The sequence below is a fragment of the Ciconia boyciana genome, chromosome 11, assembly GCF_034638445.1.
Source record: "Ciconia boyciana chromosome 11, ASM3463844v1, whole genome shotgun sequence".
Lineage (NCBI taxonomy): Eukaryota > Metazoa > Chordata > Aves > Ciconiiformes > Ciconiidae > Ciconia > Ciconia boyciana.
In genome coordinates this window covers 4,752,072-4,768,671 of record NC_132944.1, presented here as the reverse complement: position 1 = coordinate 4,768,671, position 16,600 = coordinate 4,752,072, and the positions used below count along the sequence as shown (strand labels likewise).

Here is a 16,600-nt window from a genome sequence, read left to right as displayed (position 1 = left end):
CATGCTCTAGTTTAGCGGTTCATTAGCTACTCATGCTTGACTGGGGAAAGACAAGTGCTACGCAACATCTTACCAGGCCTGCGCTCTCATCCTTTTTCACAGACGGAGGCAATGGCTTTTTGAAGACATCTTCTGCAAAGAACCTCTCCTCTCCAGGCTCATTCTGAAAAACCCAAGATTGGGCATTAGGCCATCAGCAGCACAGGGGTCCAAGAGTGCACACAGCAGCCAGGAAACCACTTCTGAGCATCCATAGAAACCAGGCAGCCAGGAAAAATGACAGGAGGATTTCTACTGGAGATGCTTTCAACCTCCATTCAGACACCACCATGTTTCTCCTAGGTCAGTGCCCTTGAAAGCAGGCATCCTCCATACCAGATAAGACTCCTTGGCTGGCTTGGTATCAACATCAGGGACAATTACACCCCTCAGGTCCCAACTGCCCAGGACTGGTCATGCCACAGAGCGTATCCAGACCAACAGGCAAGGAGGAAAACAAAGTTTCTGCATTCGTGGCTCAATCACTTCTACCAACTCTCCTGGCATTCCTCAGGCCCAGTCAGTATCACAGCACTGTTGTGGAAGAACCTGCTCCAAGCACCCATGCTCAAACATCGCTTTGGGCAGCTACTCCCAGTCAGCAGCTCCCCACATCGGGGAGACAGCGTTTGCTCACTGGGAGCAGCACTGAAGGGCGCTGCCCCAGGACTGGGGCTGGACTCTGGAAGGGACTGCACAGGATGTCCGTCACAGACTCCTACCTGCACATCATCTCAGTTCACCTTTGCAGTCCCTCTGCACCGCCAGCCTCATCTTCCTGCCTGTCTGTGATGTTTGGAGGGGGCAGGAACTGCGGTTAGGGGAGAGCTGAATCTCCATTATTATCTGACTTGGTATGTTTAAACATCTCTGCTATTCTTCTGTTGGCTCTGTTACAATAGCTGGGTGCTTTCAGCAGCATGAGTGAAATGTCTGTCTCAGTTACCTGGATGTTTCTGAATCCTTTACCATAAAGAAGGGATGAGAAGCCCTGATTTAACGTCACAAGATAAAAATTTCAGGAACTTACTCCCACCGGGCCAGACAGCAACCACGTTCCTGGCCTGCTGGTGACCCCATGTATTTCATCATTTTCTCTCACTGTCCCTCCCTTTTTGAATCCTCTATAAATTACACTCTATTTTCTAACCTCTCTTACCTCAGCCTCCTGGCCTCATATCTCTGATTGTTCTGACACCTGGAGGGATTTACCTTAGCAGAAGTATTCTTCCCTTTCTCCTTTTTGTCCCTATTGTCCCTGCTGTGTGGCTCCTTCCTTTCATTTGTTCGTTCTTGGCTTCCATGCCGCCGCCTTCTGCTCTCTGTAGGTGATGAGCAGGCTTCTCGGTCTATCGTGACTTCTCTCTGAAAGAGGCGTTGGGAACAGCCTTAGCCAAACCCTGGCAATCTTCTTATTGGGCTTATTGTCCTTATTGGGCTGGGGAGACCAGTACAGTAAGAAGGGACTGCAGAGCCTCACACAGCTGAGGGCAAAGGCTTCAGAACTTTGCTGGGGCAGAAGAGTCTACCACAGCCAGGTCATCAGAGCACTACCCTGTTCACCCAGAACATGGACATCTCCAGTACCATGCAGACAAGGTGATAGTCCCAGAGAACCTCTGCTGATGGCTCTTTTTTGGCATCCTTGTAACTATTGCTGGCTGGGGTCAGGGAGCAAAGAGACCACAGATGAAAACAGAGCTCTGCTGTCCATCTTTTAACACAGAGAGTCACGTATCACATGGCTTCAGTAAAATTTTGCAAGAATGCTCTGCCCATAAGTCTACTCAATGAAGAGGAGACCAAAAACCCTCCAAAGGCAGGGCTTCAGAGGCCAAAGAGGCAGTTACAGTAACTGGTTCAACACACAGCTAATGGGTTCCTAGCCTCTCATTAAGTTGATATTTTGGAACGCACATCCCTTTTATACAGGTCAGAGGACGGAGTAAGAGAAACAAAGCCACCTCTATGCTGTATAATGCTAGCCCGTCTTCAGGACCTAGCTGCAAAACCTCTCCAGAGAAGGGCAGTTTGTAGGAACGTACTACGTGTAAAGCTTCCTTCCCATGCACTCACCTGAGTCCTGGGGTCATAGTATGTCCCAGCTATGGGATCAAAGTAATTCCCAGTTTCAGGATCATAAATGTATGTGGACACATCTGATGGAGCTGAACAGAGAGACAGGAGTTAACATCACAATCTTCCAAAGGCAAGTTCTTGCCTTTTACAAAGACAAAAGCACGAGCAAATATTACATTGGTGAAAGGATCAAGAGTGGGAAAGAAGAATTTTTCTCTCTTGGCAAGAGAGGTATGAGTATCCTCACATCACTCGACCTACATCTTCATTTCTTTAAGGAGTAAGAAGGGAGATAGGTTTTCACAATTATTCTGGTTTAGGAATCTGGCAAAACTTCCACATCAACACACGCTTACAGGCACTGTGCTGAGATCACCAGACCACAAGACTTGACCGGACAAAGATACAGAATTCAGTAATTTCCCTAAGAATGGGCTAATGAGTACCAGGCTCTGTGTCCACGCACCCCTGTGAACAAGGAAGATCTGTGCTCTTTCAAACAGTTTCCTGTTTAAAGCAACGATGCTTCCCACATCCCTTCCGCCCCTGGGTGCACGAAAGCTCCCGACAAGAAAGGGGAGCAAACTGTTTCTACAGGAAAAGCCAAAGGCCTTAAGGGTAGGCCCATAATGTGAGGAATGCTTCTCATTTCCAAAGTGTTATTAGACAGAGCTCAGCGATACTACATATAAGTTAGTAAAACAATCAGAGTGTTCTTCCAGCTACTGGCACTGCTGCATAAAGTATTTTCTTCCATCTCATCTAGTAATTGCCAGGCTGATTTTATCCCATCAGTTTACCACAACAAGGAAAAGCACGCGGTAAGTTTCCTTTATCTGCATGTAGTTTTGCACAGTAAAACAGAAACACATCATCAGATAGGAAAATGTGACTAAACAAAGTTGGCAAAGGAACTCAGAAGTGGGTGTAGCAAACAAACCTACTCTTAGCCTTTAAAAATATTTTTGGGCTGATTTCTACATGTCAGTGCCCTTTTAAGGAAGAAAAGTCTTCACAGTAGGAGTGAGGCAGAGCTTAACTTACACTGTGCTCTGGTGCGTCTCTGTGATTCGCCACCCCTCCTGTCTCTCATGCCCCTTCTGCCCTGGAGTAAGTGAACAACACAAACAGATCAGAGACTCTTTGACAAACATCATATTGCTTCTCCTCCCTCTCACAGGCCCAAAGTTCAGGAGAACAGCTCATTTAGCTACCCTAAATAGGCCACAAGCAGATATAGCTTTTCATCTACAGAGCAATGGACAGTGTTGCAAAGCACAAGACCTCTGTAGCTTCCATAAATCTTTAAATGAGGTGCTCACGGCAATCCGTATCGAAGCCTCCAGCTCATTCAATACGGGAAGATCCCAGTAATCTAGTAACAAGCACTAGAGAAGAGACATTCACTCCAGGAACTGAGATCAGTCATCAATTAAGTCACTCTGTAAAAGTGTGGTATAGAGTAATCCAGCCCAGAACTCCCTCAAGCAGCATCTGCACTCTGACTTGCACATCTATGCACATTATAAACGGTGTAGGGGCACAATATAGCAGTGAAAAGCACACTTGAGCTTTATCATCCCATCTTCAAACATGTTGAACTTTCAGCAGCCCAAAGGAAAAAAGTCAAACAAAGTCAGAACTATCACCCCCGGTGCTCCCTCCCTTTCTGGCTACCTGCCGGGAAGCTGTGCAGACCTACCGGGCCATAGTAGGAATTGTCACCATGCTCTCCATAGTCATTCCTGTTGAGATAAAGATTACAGGTTAATATCAATCTGGCTTCACATTAACCTCAGTATACTCAAAATGATCAGCAGGACCAATAAAGGCAGAAAGACCATCTTCGCTGGCCACATGTTGGATTGTGCCCATCCTAGGAGACAGAGAGACTTTGCAGATCACTGTCTCCACAAGAGTTACGATCACTCTCTCTGCTGTGTCCACAAGGATGAATCTCTCCAACTGCTTTTTAAAAAGCTGAACCCATTAATTCCCTCACAATGGGATTTGATGGCTGGACAGCAACAAGAGGCCATGCAATATGACGATTAATCCCATGCTGTTCAATCACTGAAGCTTCTTCTAGCTCCGATGCCTTCAGCTCTCCAACATGTTTTTAGGTTGTAGGAACATCTGTGCTAATTCACATGCCAACCTTTAAGCACCTGGTCTGACAACACAGCTCTAGCTTCGCAGCACATCACACAAAGGGCAACACTACTGCCTCATCTGTCTATACCTTCTCCTCCCTGTAGCAAGATTCACTTCCACCGTACGTCCATCAATGCAGATAGGGGGATCCAGATTCTGCAGTATCTTTAGCAACCTCAGCGCCTCCTGTAAAAGGAAAAGAGAATTTCACATCCACAAGAAGGAAACATAAGCCCATTTCTCAGATCCAGTCTGCCTGAAAGGAAGGTTTTGTGCTTACATGATGACTATAGTAGGACAGGAAACACAACGCTTTTGTCCAAGTATTAGTGAAAGGTATTTAGGATGCAACAAAAAGGATAAATGCATTGTTAGGTTCTCTGTTTGTCCTGTGACCGTTTTCAGCAGCCAGCTAGGGACTATATTCTCCTAGACAATGCAGCACCATGGCTGCTGTTGCCCCAAACAGTTTTGGTGAACACCCTCTGGACCAATGCCAAAGCACAGCTATGGAGTCTGGGAGTCACCCAGAACCAGAAAATGTGAACCCTCCAACGTGGGACTGTCTGTTAATTAAGATTCTTGCCTGTCTGTTAATTAAGATTCTTGCCTTCTGCAGACAGAAACCATTGAATTCAAGTTCCCTGCAAACAAAATATCTGTGCAAGAGGTGTTCAAGTTTAGGGGGGTCTACAAAGAAACATACTGAGGCAAGAAACTCACTCAGCATCACAGCTTGTGACAACAGGCAATCTTTAACTCCTAAAGCCAGAGAGCAACAGCTGTATTAGATATTCCCTGTACCTAGCCAGACAAGCAGAAGAGAGGACTCACTCCAGGACAGCTGCCTCACAAGTACACCTATTTCTTATATTCCAGTGGTTTGTCTACTTCTACAGACTATAGATGCCAACAGGGGGAGCATGTGAAAGCAGAAAACTACTTACAGCATGTGAATCCAGTTCAATGAAGCCATAGGTCTGCCCCATCCGGCCAGCCTTGTTCTTCATGATGCGCACGCTGGATGTGGAGAGACGCACGTATGGGGCCAGGAGCCCCACAATCACTTCTGGTGGGGTGAATCGAGTAATACGCTTCAGCATAATTGCTGTGAAGCACAATGAGGGAGGTGCCCAGGAAAGAAAAAGTAGTAAAAAAAGATAATTCAGATCTAAATTTATTGTGACAGCACAGGTAAAACTAAACCCACTCAAAGCAACAGCATAGCTCCCTGCAGTTGAGTCTGGAAGCTGTCGCTTTCTTCCCTCTCCACTTTGCAAGATGCTCAGAGTACCGCCTCCAATTGCTAACCTTTCCTTCCCAGAAAACAGAGCAGACGGTAGGCCCCTCCTCAGAGGAGCTCAGCCCAGGGTAACTTCTGGCCAAAGAGACTTTTGCTGCTGTGCTAACTTTAACTGTAACATCCTGAAGCCAGCTTCCCCTGAATTAATTTTCCTAAAGGCAATTTGCCAGCACCTTTGGGGCTGGACAGCCCACCATTACTTGATGCCATGATTTGCACAACATGGTAACAGCCTCAAGAGGTTTTAGTGAAATGCTGCCCTTTCTGCAGATGGCCTCATGGAGCGCAAACAAGAGGAATCCAAAACTGGGCCCTGTGCCACTCACTTCTGCTTCCTCCACCATCCTGTGGTGCGGCTTCCTCCGCTTCTCTCTGAGAAGGCAGCTCCTGGTGCCGGTCCATGTCCCGTCTCTTCTCCTGTGAGGGCCGCCGCTCTCTCCCTTCATCTCTCTTCCTTGGCTCCTGTTCCTGAGGCTGGCACTCCTGCTGTGGAGCAGGAACCGAGGGCTGGAGAGGCTGCTTTGGAGATCCTGGTTGTTCTGATAACTCTTGCTCAGGTTTTTCAAGCTTTGTCTCTGCTATTAGAGAGGAGAAATTGACTGGTTCCACATACAGTGTTTCAGCACATATTTTCCTTCCACTATTTTCTGGCCACTGCAGCAGCACCCCTTATAAAAGGCTAACCTGTTCTGCCCTTTGCATATTCCGTGTCTTAACACTCTGCAGACACGAGTTGTGTAAAGGACAAGCTAGATACTGCTCATCCTTCCATTACCTTGTTTCATGTTGGGCTGCTTTACCTGACCTCTTCTGTCAGAGACAAAAGCCCTTCTGGCCTCCTTTTAGGATTGCCTCTTGCCTGGGCAAACGTTAATCAGGGATGGTTTTGGATATGTTCCACCCACATCCCAGACAATCTACATGGCAGCGATGTCCTTACTATGCCTGACGTATTCTTGAACACTGTCCTGTGTTGTGCTTAGTTGCCGACTGGGGTTAAACCATGACAAACACCCATAGCTGAGCAATATCAACTAGTAACTGCCAGGCTATCTCTATGCTAGAGGAAAACTGGGTACAGACCCCTATGATCACTAAGTGAAATGCATCGTAATACAATCACTGATTTTATCAGGTGCCTACTTAACCACAGATGAGGCACATATTATGTGGAAACACCCTGCCCCCCAGCTGAGCTATGCAATACAGAGAAGATAAATCCCATCAAGTTTCTGTGCTTGAAGGCCTCTGAAGCATCTGGCTTCACTTCAAAAGAGATCCCCTACCTGAGCTTCTAAAGCTGTTGGAAAGGGAAGCCAAAGCTGTGGGACTGCAAAGTCAGACATCACCAGCCCTGTACCTGCTGCTGAAGCCTCTTCCCACAAAGAGAAAGAAACAAGAGTGCAAGACTTGGCACAGCGAAGCTTCACTCTTTAATGTCCCCCAGAGCACCTCCTCACTCTCGTTCTGTTTGGGCAGTGGGCAGCATGGCAGAACACATGACCATTTTGCACGTAAATGTTGGGAAAGCTGCACGCTGACTTGCTTGGTTGTCAGCACAGCTCATGTTGGACCAGCCTGTACTAATTCGTCTGCAGACTGCAGCATGCAGAGTTTTGGCTACACTTCATGTAAAATTTGCAGCAGCACCTCATGTAAAATTTGCATATGAAACCAGTCTGCACGTGCAGCTGTGAAAACTGCCCATGCAAATCACACAGACATGAGCACAACCCAAGAGATGGGGAGAGCAATTCTCTTACTGAATTCTTGCTCAGCTGATGCGTCCTCTCCCTCAGAACCACCTCTGGACTCTGGGCCTGCTCTGCTCCCTGTAAGAGAGGCATATTAAAATCCATTTCAAGACCATCAATCACAAAGCACGCAAGAACTCATGCAAAGCTGCAGTAACACCTGTATATGCCTAGAGAGTTGTTTTGTTTCACCCGGCAATTAAGGGACAGTCATAGAAAGGTTACCTTATTACACATGTTCTCACAATCAACAAAACCAGGTCAGTAAGAAGCATGCACCACAATCTGTCTCCACAGCATCTTAAAGGCTCTGTTTAATTTGCTCCTCGGCAGTTTTATTACATTCCACAGTTGTGTTGGGCCAGCTATGCGAATTTTGCCTTCATAATGCTGATGGAGGAGCCACAGCGCAAGGAAAGCACAACCATGGGGACAGTGCTTCAGTAAATAAAGAGTTCTGCATCAGCAGTTATTTTAATGCCCTTCTGCCTGGGGTATGCGGGTAAGAAGTGCAAAACATCAGAAGTCTGCTCAAAGATACAGAGTCAAAGCTTACAGAGTGCCTGGAATACCTGCTCATCCCAAAGAAATCAGTTCCTCAAGGGAGCGTATTTTGGCTCTCACACCGTCCCACCCAAAAAAGTAAAGGTGTTGGTGGGGTGATGAGAAGCTCCTGGAGAAGCAGAACTCCTCTCCATGCACTTCTTACAGTCAGCAAGGCGAGTTCAGCAATTCAAGTCCTGGATTCAACTCTAATCTGAGAGCCTCAAAAGAGTAACACTAAAAACATGCAGCTGCATCTCCCAAGGAAGGTGGGTTGAGGGGAAGCCATCTCACCTACGGCTAGCAGTACTAGCTCACAGTCCTAGAGGACACACAACCTGTAATTCCGTGGATGAAGGACAATGCCAAGCAACAGGAAGGGAAGGCCTTGTGCAGTAAGTCACCCCTCCACCAAGCCTCACAAGAACAGAGAACCTGGTAGCAACACATCTGCATGCAACATCTTCAGTGGGGACAGGGAAAAGGCTCTAAATGAAGTACAATTAATAATTCTTCTACACAGTGTTCAGCTAGTCCACCAAGAGGGATGCCACAGGGAAGCCAGAAGAGAAACTTACTTGTCAGGGCAGATGAAAACTTTTAACCGACCAAACACAGGGGGACCAGATATACTCACCATCTCTTGGGAGCTTGCAATAGGAGCAGGAAGATCTGTAGCCCACAGTACACACCTTACACTGCAATGGAAGACGGACAGCATGAGGAAGTCATGTTTTGAAGGCAGTGGGTACAACCTACTCCAGAAGGCCAAACTCTGCAGTGCTTTCAGAAAGTAAGTAACAGCCACAGAAAAGTTACAGTGAGAGCTTGAGAGACAGGATGGGTAATGGCAGCAGGAGCCTTGGCTGGAATGGAAGGGAAATGCTCACACGGCTCACAACTGGGATTGCCTTGGGAACAGGATTTTCACACAACTTCTGAGCACAGATTTGTTCACACCATGGAGGTACTTTACTAGTCCTTGAGACAGGACCCTTTCCCTTCTCAAGTGATGCTGGACCAAAAAGCTCCATGCCAGGCACCATACTGCTAGCCACCCTGTGGTTTCAAAGGATCCAAAGTTACCTTTGTATTCTCTAATCTCAACTCGCTCCTAAAGCAATGACAAAGTCATTATCTGAGCTAAACTGTAGATATTGATGTAATTTGCTGCACAGGGAGAGTCAATGAAGAGGTGTCTGCTAGCCAAGAGGTAGAGCTGTACGGGCTCGGATGGTTATCCCACCCAGAGCCACTGTGGAAAGAGCCAAGCGCCCCATCTTCACAGCTCTCTCCGAACACAGCATTCCTAACTTCCTCTTCGAGCTCTCTGTAAATGCATTGCTTCTCTTTCATACATCTTTTTTTCTTCTAACTAAAGCCCTGCAAATGCTCTGGGGCACGAGAAAGCTCTTTCAGGCCATGCTTGTGCACAACAACAGTAGGGACGTACGCTCAGCTACTTCTCATTGCACTGAGAGCCGTTGTGAAACCACTGCCTGAAACTGCTGTCTCTACTTGATTGCAGGCATAGATGAGGCGCCGAGCAATGGCTCTGCTAACTGGTGTGCATCCAATTAGCCTGGATGAGGGTCTTTGTAGCCCAGTGTGACCCAGTGGTCAAGGCGGGATTCCAACCAGAACCAATCCCTTCCCGCCCTGCTGCAACCTCTTGGTCTGCAGGCAGTGGGAATGAAGGCAACAGCCCTGCCCTTTGCTCTAGCACTCCTCCCCAGCCTACTGCAGCCGAAAGCGCCTGTTCTGGGCGAACCGTGGGAAGGGCGTGGGAACAAAACTGACCCTCAGGCAACTGTGCCTTCCCAGAAATGAGCCAGTTCCAGTCTGCACTAACCGCTGCCTGGACTTGGACTCATTTCCATGCTTCCTTCCCTGCTGCACTTACTACACTCAAATCTGGATCACGGGTTCCTGCGTGGGACGGAGGGGTGGTTTGCACTGTTACGCTGGTGAAAGCTCTGGTTACCTGGGCAGTGAAGACACTTGCAGTTACACACATGAACCAGAGTGAAAGCCTGTTCCATTCTGCTTGGCAGAATCACTGTCTCATTTTGGCTTTTAAGGAGAAAGGATCCACACGCTATTTTCCCCATGTTAAAAGGGAACCACCACATATGGATGATACTGCTCTGTGCATAAAACACTGGCTACCTGCACCAAAGCAACATAGGTGGTACAAAAAACAAGGTAGGGAAAACCAGAGAAGTTTAGAAGAGGCAAGAGCTTCAGGACAGGTATTACTCTTAAGGATCTTCAGCCACTGAGCAAATATCACGCTCCTCTCTGCTGCCACTGCCACGAGAGCCAGCAGGGGAAGCACAACACAGCTCTCTGATCGCATACTTACACGTTTGCAGCGCCAAAACTCTGGGCACGGAGTGTACTCAAGGGTCACTTCTTTGCCACCAATCGAAAGAGTTCCCTGTTGAGACAAGGGGGTAAATGACGAATGTGCCCGCACACACAGATTACTCAGAGGCAAAGAAAGGGATTACAGCTCTGGTTCCTAAAGGTTTCACAAGTGAAACAGGGTGAAAGGGGGAGAAAGTCTCCCGGTTCAGTTAGCTGGAGCTTTGCCGTGGAAGTGGAAGGGAAACTGCCTGTGCCTTGCTCTAGCACGGGGCTACAAAGCTGTGCGTTAGCTCCATAGGAACTAGGCAGAAGAGGCTTGCCACCTCCCAGGAAGAGCAGAGACAGAGTAACCAGAGCACTAGAGGAAACCTGCTTTAACTTGCTTTGTCCACATGCTGGAAAGGGGCAGCTGGACAGCCTCCTTCACACCAGCCACCACCAGGCTGGCCACAAGGCAGCTACTTGAGGAGGAATACAAGGTGAGAGGATTTTCATACTCGGGTTAGTCTTCATGTCACTCATGAAACCCTGGCTTTCCTTCAGGGAAATATGCCAGCACATGGCAAGGCCACTGGCTCTGCAGCCAGTCCTTGGTGGGGCTGGCCTCGAGCACCTGTGCAGCAGCAGCACTGCCTACGAAGACACACTGCTTTCAGCCCCACGCATCACGCTTTGGAGAGATGTCAGGAGCCGAACAAATCCATAAGCTTTGCTGAAATGCAGATGATTTAAGGGTGAAATGAAGTCGTAGGTGCAAGTCCCCCAGCTCCTGCCCAGAGCAGCCTGTCAAAGCAGTGAGCAGCAAGGATTCCTGGTGGCTCGCATCTGCCTAGACAACAGACAATGCCTGGGCATGCAGGGTGCAGGCCGAGCCGCAAATGCACAGAGCCATGAGACATCTCATGTCGCTGGAGGCACTGCCAGACCAGGCAGTCTGTATTTCCCAATACCACAATATGAGACTCGGTGACAATAATGAGACTCAGACCCAGGTCTCCCAAGTCCCAGGAGAGCAGTCGCTCTTCTGGCCCATTGCTGGATGGTACAGACAGATGTCAGGGAGCTGTAAATGGCCCCAAGCTATTTTGGAGGCCTCTGGTGAGTCGGAAGCTTGCCAGGTACTCTGACCCAGTAGCCTAGTCACGCAAGAGCCGCCGGAGCAAACCATGAACATGAGAAAACAAGTTCCCAAAGTTATTATTCAGAAGTCACGATACACCCATGCATAAATTGCTGTGCAGAATGTGAGGGAGATGCTAGGGAATATGTAAAGTAGGAGGGAAGAATTCATGGGAGGGAATCACTTAGCGATGGTACAACAACAATCCTTTAACCCCTACGAACAAACGCAGCAGAGAAAGTTGGAGACCAAAGACACTGCCCTGTACGGTCGGGTTCCACCACTTGCCCTCTCGGCAGCCTGCCTTTTATGGACCAAGGCCGTCCTTTCCTACCAGGCCTATATGTGTTGAACACTTCAGGGGTTTCCTTTCTGCCACCCAGCTGTTCAAGCACTGCTTTCCAGCATGGACTTGCCATTGCCTGACAGAAAACTGAGCCGTTCCTAGACCTTGCTGAGGGCTGGCGTGTGTACCCAGAGTACAGTGCTGCCACCTCAGATGCAAGGAATCTTCCCCAGGTCTATTTGAGCAGGGAGTGTTGCCTACTTTACATGTCTAGGAGAAGGTTTGCACCTTCTTTAAGGCATGTGAGGAAACACAAGTGAGAAAGACAGGGAAGTGGAAATCAAGGCTGTTCCACTAGGACTGTCGGTCCCTCTGAGACGAACGTGCTCCCTCTCCCAGGCAGGGCACCCTTCACATCACATCACATCACATCACACCACACACTCAAGAGACAGGCAGTGCCAGGAGAGCAGGCTAGAAATGCCCGTGTCTGCCTGAGGACCCACTGAGCACAGGCAGGGAGAGAAGGCAGGGTGCACATCCTCACGAGCAGGGCTGCGGCCGCTGCGTGAGCCCAGGAAAGTCCTCGGAAACAGCAGCTCCTCAGCAGGCAGTTGCAGCCCTGCCTATGAGCTGGGGAAACAAGGACAGCTAGATTGGAGGACACTTCCTCTGGTAGGGCAATCCATCATACAGGTTCATCCTTCTGCCAGCAGCCGCCTTCCACCAGCCATTGAGGATAAAGCTTGTCAGAAAGCCTTAAGATTATTTTTGGTTTTATGGAAAATGGTTTTTAAGTGCATGTGGTGCTGGTCTCTACTGCAAATTCAGTTCTCAGACTGCAGAAAGTGTCACTTGCATAATTACTCCTTAATTTCCTTAACACCCTGCTGATTGCCTGCTCACTTTTTCAACAACCTCTCTCTTACTGATTTCTTCTTGATAAAGTCATTTTCAAGGTTGCAATCATCATTTAACACACCAAAATGAGTCCTCCATTTAGGACACACATTGTCAGGATTCAGTGACTAAATTCCTCATTCCCTCGTTTTGTTACTAGATTCCATCCCAAATATTTTCAGAACCTTTATTTCCTCTAGTCCCTGTCACTGGTTATTATTTTTCATCTATATCTTCTTCCTTTTCTCTGCAAAATGTTTTGGATAATACTCTAATTTTCAGTTCACCACTTTCAACTGAGCAGATCTTTGTGAACTCACGAAGATTTCCTGAGAATTTCAGGGAACGGTGTTAGGGGGGAAAAAAAGGTAAGCCCAAGGTACGCCACATGTACTGTCTGGTACCCAGACTGTAACAATCTCTTCCACATTCACGCATTTTATCCTGGACCTCTCTCACCGACTCACCTGCACTACGCCTGTTAATTCTCCTTGTCCATTTTCAACATCCTGTACTTCTAAGCAGCTTGGCCTTTTCTTTCTAAATCAGTATGCTACAGAAATGTCTCTCTGGTCCTCCCAGTCAGGAACCTCCCCCTCAAAACTAGCAGTAAACACAGAGTTGACTCACCAGTGAAGGGTTTAAAAGGCAGCACAGCTCTGCAGTACTGGAACACTGAGCTCTCAGCCATGGAAATGCCTAGATTTCTAAGGGCACGAGCAGATTCTACTGTTTTTTCTGAATTGCCAAATTCATCAGAACAGAGCATCAGGACTTTACTGCTGGAAGCAATGTTATATGGTACTGTTTGATATCTTTCAAACACAGTTATACATGTCTTTTTTGCTTAGAGGCCTGTTGGAGATGCAATACTGGATTCTGGTCTAAGTGATATAATTCCAGTACAAGCCAGTTCAGCTAAAGCAACTAAAAAATCTTTATCATCTGGAATAATAGTCAATGGCCCAGTATGTAAGTATTACTGTCAGTAGACTGATCAACTGAGCAATCCCATCGTGACGTGGTTCTAGAGGGCGATGCCACGAAACTGTAAAGCCTGTTTGCAGAAAGCACACACAGCAAGCAGCAACGTCTCAAAGCCCGTCACTGAGCAGGGACCAAACCCACAAGAACAAGTTACTTTAAGAGAGGGAAAGAAAAAGGGAAAATCCCTTAACCATGATATCCACAGGTGATGAAATCCTTCCAAAAGCACTTTGGAGACTGCGTGTCAGCTGGGCACAAGGCTTCAGCAATGAAACTCCAATTTTTCTAGAGCAGCTTCCAAGCTCTTTGTCACCAAAGGCAGTTAAACCAGAAGCATTAAAAGAATATCAGTAAGATCCAAGGGGTAAAGGGAACCCTAACTGTAGGAAAAAAACCAGACCACACTCCTAGCACACATAATGCCCACTCATGAAGCTGGTTTTAACTCATCTCTAGTTTAATCTCTTTGCAATCATACTACTGTAGCAAGGAAAGAACTCACCTCTTGCTCCCAACAGAGCACAGCTAACTCACATGGGCAGAAGTTGTGCGTGCTACCGAGCAGTGCAGGTATGTGAGCACAGATCGCTTTGATCCCGCTTCCTAGGGAAGCAACGCAGCTACTGACAGGGCCAGGAGACAGCCTGCCGCAGGTCAGGCATGGCACGAGTTACCCACTTCAGCTGCTTATCTCTCAATTAACATTTACAGTTGGCATGCTGGTATTTCTCATGCTTGTTGACAGCCTCCTAATGATGATGACTGGGGGCTGAGGAGGGGGAGAACTTGCCAAAAAAGTATCTCTATGCTCTCCAAGACCGAGATGACAGAAGAATACAAATCATCAATGTCAAAGTTTTTGCTAACTGTTTCTCTGAAAAAAATTTAGAGCATCCAAGAGTGACCTAGAAAATTTGAAACGGGGAGAGCTTTTGGAGCATGGTACACTCCCTCAAATCAAACCAGGCTTCTGCTTTAGCTGAATTTGGCCAAACATTAAAACCTTCACTAAAATCTCACTTCGGAGCCTCTTAACAATAAGCTGACAGCTCTCCAAGTATTCCACCCCTCGAGTCATGCTTCAGCAGCTACCGCAGGGGCTGCCAAACCACACGGAGACATGGATGTAGCAACCAGCGCAGCTGTGGATTGCTGTGGAGGAAGTGTGGTCCGGCTCTTCCAGTGGGATGGTAACCGCATGCCACCGTCCCTCGTGACAAGAAAGGCCATGGGTACCTGACTCAGTGGAACAGCAATTGTCAGTCTCAGCTTTACAGATCACACACCTGGAGCGGTCCAGAACATTTTTGGAACAGAACCAAGGCTCAGCTCCGGAGCCCCCAAATCCACAAGGATTAATACGCCAAAGTTTTCTCCTTGGCTACAACCACAGAGCAGCAACCAAGGGAGTGCAGGAAGCACTGTCCCCACACTCCTCAAAGGAGGTGCCTGCACCACAAGCAAACCATATTCAGATCTCCTCCAGCGGCTGGCTCATGCACAAAACCAAACACCACTTCAGCTAATTGCTTCCTTATATTGTTCATCATTTGATTAAATGGAAAATATCCGTGCCATGAACTGAAAGGTTCTGGTATCCTTCTTGCTGAATAATAACCAAGTCAGAAGACTGACATGGTTCCACATGGTAAAAATGAACTGAAAATATCATTTGCAAACAGATATAAAATTGCATACAAAGATTATGACAAAAGAATGCTTACGGGCAGCACAGCAAAGCAGTCACATTAAAATACCAGAATTAACCTCGTTTATGTGATGTTAATTCAGCCCTCTTATGCATATTTACTATAATTAGGATGGTTATTCAAAAATCATTATACATCCATTATTTAAAAATGATTTAAACCGATTAATGACTAGTGTTTATTGCCGTGGGGAGCCTCAGACAGCACCCCATGAGGCAGCCTGGGAATGCAGAGGGAGCCCACGGTCCCAGCAGCACTTCCCAGAACAGCGAGCTCTCACCATCCTCGGGGCGTTTTCCAGTCCTGGCCTCCAAATGCACTGGACGGCACAGCACAGGGAGACAAGCGGCTGACAGCAGAAGTCAGGTTATCTAATCGTAACCGCAAATCAGACTGCTTGCAGGTCTTTCTCCTATTTGAGTATGGATTATAAATGCAAATTTAACAACCCCAACCGCAACACAATGTAAATTGCGGTGTCGCATGCTATTACACTGGCATGGTTCTCATCTCTGTACAGAGGCTGGAGGGAAGCTGGCAGGGAGAGCACAAGGCTCTCTCCCTTAAGGCATTCATCTTCAGATAAAGCAGGCAGACAGCGTCAAACAGGGAAGGTCCCTCTAACCCACACATCCCCAGCTGCTCGTGGAATTCAGGAAACAACAGCTTCCTGGGACGGAGCAGAGGGCCAACACCAAGACACCTGGGAGGATAAGAGACCAGCTGGATATATTTCAAAACAAGATCATCTCAGCCACAGAAACTGGCTTCTCATCCCGTTTTTTCCATATGCTGAAGTTTTTACCTCCAAGCTCCTTGGCAGCTGCTGTACAAGGGACTCAACTCTACAGAGCAACAGGCAGTACATCTGCTTACCTTTGACAAAAAGCAGATGAGAAAAGCTGTGAACCCACAAAACACAATCCATCTGTAATTAAACATTTAGAAAACAGAGAGTAACATGGAGAGATGAAGAAACGAGAGCAATACAGCCTGCTGCAGGGTATTGCAGCAATCTGGCATTTCCTACAGGAACAGTAACTACAAGCAAATTCCTAGTGTAGTGGGACTTTCCCCAAGGCTCTCAGCCCCCTTCTCCAGCTCCCTAACCATTTGCGGCTCAGGGAATTCTTTTTATTGGCCTGATCCATCACTGTCCAGTAGTCTACTGCTGCGTAGCTCACAGCCAAGGCAGAAGATTCAAGAATTACAGGGGAAAAGGATGGTCTGACAAGCGGTGGATCCCGGGGGAATGGTTGCATCACCAAGTGGACCCAAACAACCTTGCTGTGTATTATTATTACGGGTCTCTATCAAGGCTAACACTGAGATGAATCTTGCACAATAGTTGTGTTA

The 16,600-nt window shown here is 47.5% G+C and overlaps 1 protein-coding gene across 2 annotated transcripts in view; it reads right to left on the bottom strand.

Annotated features, from left to right (window-relative positions):
• The window catches only part of RBM6 (RNA binding motif protein 6), a 60,208-nt gene that overhangs the window by 6,441 nt on the left and 37,167 nt on the right, over positions 1-16,600 (bottom strand). The window contains exons 7-17 of one of the 2 annotated variants that reach the window (XM_072875706.1): positions 10,238-10,312; positions 8,510-8,570; positions 7,339-7,407; positions 5,902-6,153; positions 5,220-5,380; positions 4,361-4,458; positions 3,821-3,863; positions 3,163-3,223; positions 2,116-2,207; positions 1,252-1,404; positions 74-163 (exon numbers count right to left, since the gene is read on the bottom strand). In XM_072875706.1, the coding sequence (XP_072731807.1) occupies positions 74-163; positions 1,252-1,404; positions 2,116-2,207; positions 3,163-3,223; positions 3,821-3,863; positions 4,361-4,458; positions 5,220-5,380; positions 5,902-6,153; positions 7,339-7,407; positions 8,510-8,570; positions 10,238-10,312 (1,155 nt within the window). The remainder of the gene's footprint in view (positions 1-73; positions 164-1,251; positions 1,405-2,115; positions 2,208-3,162; positions 3,224-3,820; positions 3,864-4,360; positions 4,459-5,219; positions 5,381-5,901; positions 6,154-7,338; positions 7,408-8,509; positions 8,571-10,237; positions 10,313-16,600) is intronic. The other variant, XM_072875708.1, reaches the window with a different exon arrangement.